The 12,886-nt window shown below is 42.0% G+C and overlaps 1 protein-coding gene across 1 annotated transcript in view; it reads left to right on the top strand.

Moving 5' to 3' along the window:
- Window positions 1–12,886, top strand: part of PRPSAP2 (phosphoribosyl pyrophosphate synthetase associated protein 2) — a 1,165,642-nt gene that overhangs the window by 825,992 nt on the left and 326,764 nt on the right. Inside the window, exon 8 of the mRNA XM_044089586.1 lies at window positions 12,456–12,511. Within this exon, the coding sequence (XP_043945521.1) occupies window positions 12,456–12,511 (56 nt within the window). The remainder of the gene's footprint in view (window positions 1–12,455; window positions 12,512–12,886) is intronic.

Here is a 12,886-nt window from a genome sequence, read left to right on the forward strand (position 1 = left end):
AACATTTTTTCCTTCATTGAGTGACATATATTTTGACCTTAAAAAATTTGTGAGGAAATTGTATCTGAAAGTTTTTTTCTATGATAGTAGTTTAAATACAAGTGTTAATGAAAATCCAAATGGTGAAATTTTCAACACTGATGTTCATAATATATCTTTTGGAAAATATTGATAATGATGATGAATTATTGAATATGTCAATTTATGATTATGAACATGTTGATCTTGATTTTATTCAAGAAGATATAAACAGTAATAGTGATGATGGTGAAATATTTTTTACTGGTTATGGCAAATTGACTGTTCCACCTATGGCATCTGAGAGCAGATGTTTAAGCGGATCAATTGCAGTCATACACTGTTGAAAGCATTCTGAGAACTAAGTCAAAACAGAATTGGAGAAAAGAGAACTTTCCATCCGTAGTCATTCTTATTGGTACAATCGTAGAGTGGAATGAATTCGAGCAGAAGTTTGGACTGCAGGTTGGAGACTGCCTTCGCTACTAGAGATTGATAAGCATATAGGCATAGAGAAAGAGCTAGGGGTGTTAAATGAAAGACCAGCTCTGTTTGAATTTAATTTGTAGGACATATAAAATAATGCATAATAACTGTAAGAATCAAAAGATGTTGGATAAGACAAGAAATGAACGTGGAAAGGCAATATGCAGAGAAACTTGGGGAAGATGCATGTGTGGCTCCCAACTGTGCAGCAACCTCTAGAAGATTTGTTTTTTTTTGCATGGAAATATTTGCATAGGTATGTTTATACTCCAGGTAGACTTCAGTGAATTTTTTCCACAGGTAGAGAGCAGTTGCTGTGATGTAATGGGAAAGAGAGAGGTACTTGGGAGCATGTGTTTGGTAATGTAATGGATGGATTTTAGAGAAGCCTTAGAAATGTTCGGGCAACAAATTATTTTAACTATGGAAATTAATCTTTTGAGCTGGAATACAAACTGAGTTGTCTAGACACAGTCTGGCCCCACTGAGTTCAATACTCATGGCTGCCAAAATAGCAGTAACTAGGAAATTGTAATCAGAAACAAAACTGCAGTTAAACATGCTCAGTGTTGTGAGGTAAAAGAACTGGAGGTGGGATATTTAGAAAACTGGAGGAGTAAACTACATAGCAGTAAATGGAATCTGTTACACCAGTTTGGACAAGTTCAGGAGGCATGATATTTCAGAAAAGGCAAGGCGTGAGCAAACTATATAAAGTTTAAATGAATAATAAAGGCAAAAATATCTGTACAGTGTGTAGAAATGAAAAAAATCGTAATGGTTTGTTTTCTGTATTAACATTGAGTATGTACTCGCATTGCTGTTACCCTTAATGTTAAAAGATTTTTTTCCAGAGTCTGAAAGGAGGTATCTGGACTTGTTGGCTGGTGGAGTAACCCCAATCTCCCCAAAAAAAGAAAATCTAAATTCAGTAGCTCATTTAATTGCATGTGTTTGAACTGTGCTTTATCAGCACAAGGTAGACTAGAGTACTGTAAAATGAAGGATGAGTTTTTAAGTGCAACTACAGGAACCCATTGGTGGTTTGAAGGCTGACTGGATCAGAGCTTGCTCCAATTTTGAACATGCTCCCTAATGAGCAGGATGAACTGTGTTTTAAAAGTATATTCACACCAGAAGTAGGAAATGAACCATATTCAGGATTAAAGGTCTATGTATACATCAACTTATCTTTTTCCTGTTACTCCCTTCAGCAAAGCTTTATGCCTGTGTGATAACTTCTGTTGAGTAACTGCTGTGTTCAGAACAGTTGGTCTACCTGTGGGATTATCTTCCAAAAAAAGGATGTAAAAATACTGTGGACATGGATCAGTTGCTGTCACTTACCTGGTGTGTCATAAATTCCCCTTTCATGTGCATCTTTAAAACAAGTCTTATTTCCGTTTTAAACTATCTAAGTAAATAAAAAGAAATTGGATCCCAAACGAAACCTTTACACTTCTTCCACCCCTTATGCTTGCACCAGTTCTCCATCCTATGTCTGTTGCTGGTATTCTATGCAAGTTACAGGCAGCTGTATATTTACTTATTGTATGTTGCTTTGCCTTTGACTGTTCTGGATCAAAGTGACGGGTGCAAAATATCTGTGCACAATGAACATGACAATAGAATAGAAAAAAGGAATAGGGGTTGTAGGAAAGGAAATCCAACCATTAACTTAGTGTAGAGTAATTCATCATAAATCAATCAACTGGATGAGTATGTCATTTTACTTTAAATTATAGCACAAACATGATACTCTTCATTTGTATCAATATTTGGGGAAAGAACATTTGGGAGAACATTTTTTTGTAGAACTGGTAGGTTGAAATACTTTTGGCTTAAACTGTACCATGAAAATAATTTTAAAATTGTAGGTCCAAGGGGCAGAAAAAGAATTGTTTACCTTTTCTAGCACTTTAATCTTTGTAGGATACCTTATTTTATGCTCCCACTAAGAGGTGGACATATTACTTGATGTCCTTCCTTAAATCACTGTTGCAGTATTCTAAATTGTTGGGTTGTCCTACCAGATAATATTGGACATCTGGCAGGGGTACCAAAGCTACACCTTCCATGGCCGTACGTCTGATGTAGGACCCAAGTGTGTGGATGTATGAGCATAAAACCACTAGTCTGTCTTGCTGCCCGTCCAAATACCGGTCCTGCACCAAGTAGTCTGTTTTATGTGGTCACTGATACTGTTGGCCTTCAGGTTGAGATAAGTAGTGCACTGTTGGGGGGGGAACCTTCCTTGAATATCTTTCTGTTAGGTGTTTGATGCATTTATATGTCTGCTAGGAGGGGAGGTGCAGTTGTGGTTAGCAAATTCCCTAAATTGATCTCCACTCCCAGTGCCCCTTTTGTTTAGTCACAGAGCATGATCAGAATTAATACAGTTTGCCAGTCACAATTGACTTCAGAGAAATCCTTTCTGAAACTGACCCAAGACCTGGTCGTCTTGGGCTGCAGACTGGACACCAAACTCATGCAGGGTTTCCTGCCTTTGGACATGGTGTAGAAGCTTTGTAGTTAGTTCCAGTCTGATGTTTTTCATGTTTCACTGTTGCAGTCATTACATTTGGGTAATCTGCTTGCAGGTTGCCCTCAGTCGGCCTGATTAACAAAGTCTTGGGTCCTGTGTCGGTTACTGCCCCTTCATCCATGATGTCAGGTCATCGGGTATAAAACATGCAGCCGACGCCATTACATCAGTCTTTCTTGCCGTGCAGTGCCCAAAGCAGAAGCAGTTCGCAAGTGCCGGTCATCAGACTCCTGAAATTTTCATTTTCGAGTTTCAGAACCGAAGTCTTCAACTAAAGCTAAATACCCGTTGGGCAAACTTTTTCTTGCTCCTTACCGATGTCAGTAAAAGTTAATAATTGCATTACTTGTGGAAAGCAAATACCTCATAAAGATTTTCATTTGTACTGTATTCCTTGCCTAGGCCCTGACGACTTATCTTGCTGTCGGTTTTGTGCTTTATTTAATCAGCACACTATCTGTCGTCGCTATATTTTTGCCTCTCAATATTTTGGTTCTCTGTTTAATTATCCAGAAATGTCGTCAGTTAGCCATCTGACTACCGGGATTCCAAAAAACACAAAGATAAAGACAGAGACAGGCTGCCGAGGTCCAAAACTCCTGATGATGCTTCTCCTAAGCCAGTCGCCAGTTCGCCGGTACTCAACAAAGTGCTTTTGCAGCCCCGGATACCCACTACTTCTGATTCGCAGGCCTCTACCGAGACCCATTCGGAGTATGCCGCAGGATGCTTCAACTGTGGAACCTGCAGATGTCTACCTTGGATGGGACAGGAGCCGCTGTGCAGGCACCGGCTTCTGAGGGTGTATTCAGGCCTATGGTCTTTAATATTAAATCAGCGCCTCCTTCATTCCTTAGGCCTAAATCTTGATCCATGTCCAAAAAAAACTGACGTCCAGGCCACATGCTCAGGCATCTATGCCTAAAAAACCAATAAGAATGGCTGAAGATCTAATTAACTCTAATCAGGGGTAGCCCCCCCCCTTTCTAAGAGGTCTAGGACTGAGGTTGATTATGAATCCTCTGATCGGGATTCTGTTTTTTCTGACTCTTCTGATGACCTGGATTTGTCCTTGCCTACTTATGAGGATTCTGATGCAGAGGACTCTATTCCCTCTGCTTCCCCTCCTGAGGATTTTTCTTTTGTGGAAACCTTACATACTCTAAGGGAGCATTTCCACTGGGAAAGCCAGGATTTTTCTGATTCAAAAAAGAGGCTTAGGGATTTCCTTCTCCTACCTCAGCATAGGCCTTTAGCTATTCCTCCTGTACTAGACATCGATTCTTTCTCTGAATCTAGTTTGGCCCCTGATGTCCTGCCTCCTGCTCCCAGAAAACCTGACCGATACTACAGGGTCCCAGAGTCCCACAAGTTCCTTTTCAAAAACCCTATTGCAGATCCAGAGACTTTCATAGGGGCCCAAGGGCATTAAGGCTTCTATTGCTAAAAATCCTACCCCTTCTGATAGAGACTCCAGGGCGCTGGATGGATGGGATAAGAAGGTTTACACTTCTGCAACCTTGGCCATTAGGGCTTTACACTGCCAGTTTCATATGTAAAAATATCAGCAACGTGTTATTGGACTGCTTAAACAGAAAATGATGTTGATTCCGGACTGTGTGGAAAGTAAAGAATTACAGGATTTAATGCATTCTACTGAACAAGTTGGAAAACATACTTTGCAATGTGGGATTGATTCATTAGAGGCCTCTTGCAGGGCTGCTGTTACTGGGTCTGTGCTCAGAAGGCATGCTTGGCTTAAGAAGCAATCTTTGCCTGATCATGTTAAAGCTAAATTGTTGGATGCTCCTTTAAATCAGGACTGCCTGTTTGACAACAAGGCTGAGGAAGTTCTAAAAAAGATGGAAGATGAAGCTAAATCTATGCAAACTGTTAAAGATTTATTTACAAGTTCAGCCTCCTAGATTTAGTAGGCACTGGCCCTCTAAGAATTGTTCCTTTCCAGCCCCTTCCAGGTCTTCTCAAGCCAAACTCAGACACAGCAAAAACCCCAGTTTTCAGTCCCAGGGGACTCACAGAACTAAGCCGTGGGGGGCCTCCACTTCCAAGTCTGGGAATAATAAGACTCCCCCCTGTGGCAAACTGTCTCAATGACTTCCTTTTAAAATTTCCAAGCACTTACCTGACTGCCCCTTTGGGGGGAAAGATTGCTCTTCAAGGAAAGAATTGGGAACTCATTACCCAGGACAAATGGGTTTTAAATATAGTGTCCCAGGAATACAGATTTCACTTACACACATTGCCAACACCAAGTGGGTGGTCGGGCCTACCCCCAAATCAGTGGGCAGAGGCCCAAATACAAGTACTTTCTCTCTCAAACATGGGGGCTATTCATCTGGTACCAGAAGAGGAAAAGGGACAAGGTTTCTACTAGAGACTTTTCCTGGTACCCAAAAAAGACAATTCATGGCATCCTGTCCTGGACCTGTCTACGTTAAACACATTTTTGGAGATTCCAAAATTTAAGATGCTGACTCTTCAATTACTTCCTATGCTAGGCAAAGATGCTTGGTTGGCAACACTAGATTTAAAAGAAGCATACCTGCACATCCCAATCAGGGAATCTTGCAGAAGATACCTATGCTTCAAAGCAGGCTACACACACTATCAGTTCTCTGCACTGCCCTTTGGCTTATCTACTGTGCCCAGGGTATTCACAAAGTGCCTAGCTCCAGTTATTGCATTTTGCAGGCAAAGAAATATTCAAATATACCCATACTTGGACGATTGTCTAATTCAGGCAGAAAGCCAGGACATACTTTAGAATCATCTGGCCTTTGTAAAAAGGGTTCTAACTTGTCTGGGGTACACCATAAACAAAAAGAAATCACAACTGGTACCCTGTCAACAAATTACATTCCTGGGAGCAAGCTTGAATAAAACTTCCCAGATGGCTTACCTCACGCCAGAAAAGCAAATTCATTTGACAACCTACTTCAAACAACTGGCCACAAAAACCCTGCTATCTGCAAGACAAATACTGTAAGCCTTGGGGTTCGTGGCCTCCTGCATTCTTCTAATTCCATATGCAAGACTGCATATGAGGAAAATACAGTAGTATCTAAAACACCTATGGTGTCAACATTCTCAAAACCTAGAAACAATGATTTACATCATTCCTTGCCTATGCCTAGAGTTCCTTTGGTGGGCAGAGGCCTGCCACCAAAACAGGGGACTTCCTTTCACAACACCCCCTGCTGCCCAAACCCTAACAGATGCATCAGACTATGCATGGGGGGCTCACCTGGCAGGGAAGTGCATTCAGGGCAAATGAAACCCAAGTCAAATGCACTTGCATATCAGTCAAAAAGAAATGTTAGCTGTACAGAATGCTCAGACAGCCTTCAAGGACCACATTCTTCCAGGACAACTAATGGTAAAGACGGACAACACCACTGTTATGTCGTATATAAGCAGGGGGGTACTCATTCTTACCCCCTCTGCAGACTAGCCATGGCATTGTGGAACACAGTCTTGAGCTACCAAGTGCACCTACAAGCTCAATTCCTGCAGGAAAATTAAATACACTGGCAGACTGACTAAGCAGAAACCTCGTGGACCCACACGAGTGGAAACTGGAACCAAGGATTTTCAGCATGTTGACAAGCAAATGGTGGAGCCCAGATATAGACCTATTTGCCTCTCCCCACAACTACCAATTGAACAAATTTTGCACAAGGACTCCCCACAAACAAACCTGGAAAGTGGATGCTCTGTCCTTCAGCGGGAAAAACCTGTCAGTCTATGCCTTCCCCCCCCTCTGCCTCTGCTCTCCAAAGTACTACTAAAAGTCAAACGGGATAAACCAAGGATGATTTTGATTGCTCCAGACTGGCTGCGCCAACACTGGTACCCCCTCCTGCGCAGTGTCACTGTTATCTCTGTGGCACCTGCCTCAGACTCCTTCCCTGCTGTCTCAGCAGGAGAACCAGATTCTGCACCCTCAGCTTCCAACACTGAACCTTGCAGCCTGGCTAATTACTTGATCTCTCCTTTACCATCCCTCAGCAAACCTGTGATGGGTATCATCTTAGAGGCAAGGAGGCCTAGTACTAGAAAATCTTATGCTGAAGAATGGAAAAGATTTTGTGCCTGGAACCAATCTCAAGGGATGAGCACAGCAGCGCCCAATTTACCTCAGATTTTACAATACTTAACTGAGATGCTTCACAAGGGCCTGTCTTTTTCCTCCATTAAAATCCACACCACAGCCATTTCAGCTCATTATAACACAGAACCTCTCCTCTTCTCTCATCCACTGCTCAAGCAGTTCCTCAGAGGGGCCAAAAATTTGAGACCACCCAGGAGAGCTCCAACCCCAGCCTGGAACCTTAACTTTGTCTTGGAGAAACTCACTGTACCTCCTTTCGAGCCAGCTGCTACTGCAGACTTAAAATTTCTTTCTTGGAAAACCACTTTCCTTTTAGCAATCACTTCAGCTAGAAGGGTATCTGAATTACAGGTCCTTATGGCAGTGGAACCTTTCATCATCTTTCATGTGGACAGGGTGTCACTCAGAACCAATCCATCCTTCATGCCCAAGGTGGTATCCAGTGTGGCTCTTAATCAGTCCATTCATTTGCCATCATTCTTTCCCAATCCACAGAATAAAGGCGAATGGATACTGCATTTCTTAGATGTGCACAGACAACTTCGATTGGACAGGACTAAACCTCAAAGGAAATCTGGTAGCATTTGCTGCAGGGGCAGAGGGGAAGGCTACTTCAAAGCAAACTATTTCTAAATGGATAAGCCATTGCATTCATTTCTGCCATAAGCACCGTGGAAAACCTATCCTCCAAGGTGATCAGACCTCACGCCACCAGGGCTGCATCTACTTCTACAGCCTTTCTCAGAGGCGTCCCTACCAGGGACATCCTAGAAGCTGCTACCTGGAGTTCTGTACGTACTTTCACCAAGCATTATCATTTGCCAATATTCTCTAAATCCACAGCTGGCTTTGCCACTGCAGTCTTGCAGGGCCTTATAGCTGGCCCTAATGCTATCTAAACTCCTCCTCCCAACCACAGCTTTGGGAAATCTACCCAAATGTAATGACTGCAACAGTGAAACAGGAAGAACATAGTACAGTTGTGTACCCTTACCATAAATGTAGATGTTCGAGTGTATTCACTGTTGCAGTCCTGGTTACCCTCCCTCCATCCCCCTAACTTCTTTTTGCTATACCTCTACTTTCCTTTACTACGCATAAAATCCTTTTTGGTGTATTTACTTTTTTGTTTACAGGTATAACCCATGGTGGTGGTGCTGCGGTAGCGTTGTCGACTCACAGTAAGATGCTGTCCGGTTTGATTCTCAGCTAGAGCGTCTTCTGCATGAATGGGTGTACCTTCATTGAAGGTTGTGCGTCAGGCCTGGCAAGCCGGTACGTAAAAATCAACTGCCAATCATTAGCAGACAGGAGTTCCACTGTGGCGACCCTTAACCGGGAAAAGCCGAAAGACACAAACAAACTTTTTTGTTAGAGGCATATCTTTGTGCTTTTGTTTAATTGCTTCCCATTAGGAGGGCACCTGACATCTGGGGCAAGAAAAACTGATGTAATGGCGTCGGCTGCGTGTTTTACACCCCTGACGACCTGATGTCATGGATGAAGGGATAGCAACTGACGCAGGACCCAAGACTTTGTTAATCAGGCCGACTGAGGGCAACCTGCAAGCAGATTACCCAAATGTAATGATTGCAACAGTGAATACACTCTAACATCTACATTTGTGGTAAGTGTACACAACTGTACTTTCTACTCCTTCAGACTTGCACTCCAAGAGAAATGCTCAGGATCCTGGAGTTTGTGGCTGCAATCATGCCTATGGTCCCCCTTTGCTAGTCTCCATATGAGAAAGATCCAATGGTATCTGAAATCCATTTGCTCTCGGCACTCCCATCTTCTGAATGCACAGATTCCTTTTCTCTCTTCCTCTGCTTAACAAAATATAATGCTGGATATTGAATGAGTGGTATGGACAGGCTGAGAGTTCAGGACCAGTGACCACTGAATCTAAAGTTAGCGCACATCAACTGAAAGAGATGTGAACACTAATAGAGGCCTTGCAGATCTTCTCTCACTCCTGTTCCCCAGGACCTCTTGGGATTTTCACAGACATCACTATAACCATGTGGTACTTAAACAGTTGGGGGGAGCTAAATTTTACCAGCTCTATAGGCTTGCTGTTATTGTATGGAATCAAGCTGCAGAAGCAAACCTTGTCCCGTCAAGTAGATTACATCCCCTCACAGTGTAACATCCTGGCAGGTTTTCTTAGCAAATCAAGGGGAAAAAATCATGAATTGATGTTGAAGAAGGTCTTTCTAGACGGTACACAAATGGAGTATCACACAGATGAGTGTCTTTGCCTCCATCACCAACTAACTTCCTCTTTTCTCCAGGAAGATTTGTCCTCTAGCATGGAAAACGGGTGCCATGTCATTTCATTGAGGTTCTTATCTCTTCCCACCTTTCCTCTTCTCCCAGAGGTCTTTCTAAAGATCCAGAGAGACAAACTAAATATTCTACTGGTGACTCTCTTTTGACCAAGACAACACTGGCTTCCACTTCTCTACCATGTAGTCAGGTCATCACCACAAGCTAGCCCACAAAGTGGACTTACACAACAGAATGGCTGTTTTATTCACGCCAACCTGTCAACTTTACTTGAGGAATGATAGGATTCTGATCCTTTTCAGACACCAGTTTTATGAGAAAATGTTTCAGGTTCTCCAGGAAACCCGGAACCTACTACCCATAAATCTTACATAATTAAAATGGAAAAGATTTTCTATTTGGTGTCATGTTCATAAACTGGACCCTGTACAAAAGGGTGTGACCATTGTCCTGTCTTTGTGTGTGCTCTTACGCTGTCTTAGCACCCAGTCAGGCATTTCTGCTTGCATACCTTTCAACCCCCCCCCCAATGTCCAAACTGGAGGTAAAACAGTTTCTGAAGGATGCACTCCACCTAAAACCTCATAGGAAAGCTGTTCCGCCTTCCTGAGACCTTAACTTTGTTGTGGAAAAAGCTTACATTTCCACCTTTTGAACCAACAGCCTCTTCTGTCAAATTCTGTACTTAGGAGAATTATGCTTATAGTTGCTCTTATCTCTACTTAAGTCTCTTTGCTGCAGGCCCTGATGGCATCCCAACCCTTCCTTATAGTCCGTAAAGACAATGCGTCTTTGAGGGTCAGTCTCTGTTCCATGCCTAAAGTCGTAAGTGAGCTGTACCTCAACTAGGCCATCCATCTCCCTGACGTCTTCCCTAACCCACATTAGTAGGGAGAGAATATTGCACTCACTGGATGTACATAGCTCAGATTCTGCTTAGGAAAGTCTATCCACAATACTAAATTTGTCTCTTTCCAAGAATCCAAGCTAGGTAGTCCTGTTTCAAAGCAGAATATTGCTAAATGGATTTCTAGTCCATCTCCTTTTGTTACACTCACCATGAACAGGCCCTTACCTTCGCCTGCGAAAGCATGTTCTACCCGAAGTAGACTCTATCCTAGAAGCAGCCACTTAGTCCTCATTGCATACCTTTACCAAGCATTAGTGAGTGCTTTTTTCCAAATCCAGAGTCATTGCATACCTTTACCAAGCATTATTGAGTGCTTTTTTTCCAAATCCAGAGTTGCCTCACTATGTCAGTCCTCTCTGGACTGCTTGAAAGCTCTCCTAAGTGTCATCCAACCACTCTTTACACCACTTGAGCTTTGGGAATCACCCAACAGTTTGGAGTACTGTATCACTGATCCAAAGATCCATTGTACAGTTGTGTAATAACTTACCATAATAATAGATGTTCTACTGATCACTGTCGCAGTATACCTTCCCACCCTACTATACCTCTTTCTCTAGAATTTGTTTACCTCTTTCATAGACTGAGGAAGGACACTTCTGCCTTTTCCCTTCTTGGTTAACCTATTACTTTATTTTATTTATTTATTTTTTTAAGTATCGACAGGCTTACAAGCTTAGCCTGAGGCAAGGGTTCCTATTATATAATCGGAGATGCAATCCTTCAAATGCGTCTTGATCGAACTTGAAAGCACGAAATAGCAAAATACTGAAACTGCATAAGCGATTTCTTTCCCTGGTAAAGAAATCGCTTGGCCACCTTAATTACTTTACCATTTTCGTCACTGTAGTGTGATCTCGGAGTTGGTATATTTAAGTGGGGGGCACATCCCTCCAGATCGTGGGGGTGTGAGGGCGAAGCCCGCCACTTTATGTAATGTTTTGATGTTTTTATTTAGTGTGTGTGTGTGTGTGTGTGTGTGTGTGTGTGTGTGTGTGTGTGTGTGTGTGTGTGTGTGTGTGTGTGTGTGTGTGACAACAATTTTTTTTCCCTGGGGAAAAAAATCGCTGTTCAGAGTGTTCGGGATTGTAAGATTTTGCTTACATGGGGTCGATGAATCAGCGTTGAGGCAATATGCTCATTAGTCCACTTGTGTACCATTACTCTCATGGGCTTAAGTCGTATATCAGACGTATGGCTCTATAGAAGGTTTTGGATTTGGTACCCTGGTCAGGTGCCCAGATTATCTGGCAAAATAACCCTACAGTTTGGAGTGCTGCAACAGTGAACAGTAGGGTATCTACTGTTTATAGTAAATTCTTGCAGAAATGCATTTTCTTTTGACTATACAAGCTTGATACAGTAAAGTGATTCCAAAAACAAAGATCAAAAAGACTAGCAAATAGGCAAATTTAGTTGCCTGTGCCCTGTAATCCATTTGAAATGCTCATAGCACTTTAGCTATTGAAATTAGTTTGCTGATATTACTGGGGCATCCTGAAACCATACAAATTATCAAGAGAGGACAGTTGACAAAACAAGCTCTTCAAAGGGGAAACTGAAGTTAAGATGGATTTCTTTGCATTCATTCTTGTTCACAGTCTGCCACATCTAGCTTGGCCCCATTGTTTCATGTGTTCATCAGGATCTTACTCCCTTCACTTTTGCACTTGGATGGTGTGCCAGGTATAGGGGGAATGACACCTCGTATCTGCCCAAGCTTCCTTTTTGCAGTCTTAATGCCCAGACTGATTTAAGGAGATTTGTGATAGTATTGTTTAACAGCCTGCCACTCAGCTGTTGTGTAGTATTTTTATATTTTGTGCTTTTTTTTTTTCCTGAATGGCCATGGCATGTGTCCCCATCCCCACTTCAGTGATGAACATGTAATAGGTGGTAAGGCTGTTGCATCTCTACTTCCTACACCACTCTTTACCAAGAAGAACTGAATAATATTTGTCAGTGGACATTATTACAAAAGTCATGACTATAAAGAGGTTACCTAACAGAACATCTTGATAATAAGTAGTGAATTGTTTATCATTTAGGTACTCTCTTATTTCCATTTCCAGATTCCAAACTATAGAAATGCAGTTATTGTGGCCAAATCCCCAGCTTCAGCAAAGAGGTAGGTGGAAATTTATTTTGGATTTGTTTTCATCTGGTGAGGGGTTTCTTGGTTTTCATATAATTATGTACTGCTGTTGGGGCTGAGTATTCTGTAAACTTTATCTACTATTACTAATACATCACAGTTTAGCAGTATAGCAGAGAATGCAAAGGCTGTGAGCTTCCTTACATTTTTCAGTTTGACTCTTTCAGTTGTAAGATTGCTTTTTGTGTGACTAAACAAATTGCTTAGGGAAACAACTTGAACTAACCTTATCCCAGAGTTATGTTTTCTCCCTAGAATAACATGGATATCTAGTGCTATGAAGTCCTGCAGTTTTTCTCTTCCGTCTGTTCAAATCTCATTGTTTCAGAAAGGAAACCATCTTATCCT

The sequence above is a fragment of the Protopterus annectens genome, chromosome 12.part0 (genome assembly GCF_019279795.1).
Source record: "Protopterus annectens isolate FY-2018-M chromosome 12.part0, PAN1.0, whole genome shotgun sequence".
Lineage (NCBI taxonomy): Eukaryota > Metazoa > Chordata > Ceratodontiformes > Protopteridae > Protopterus > Protopterus annectens.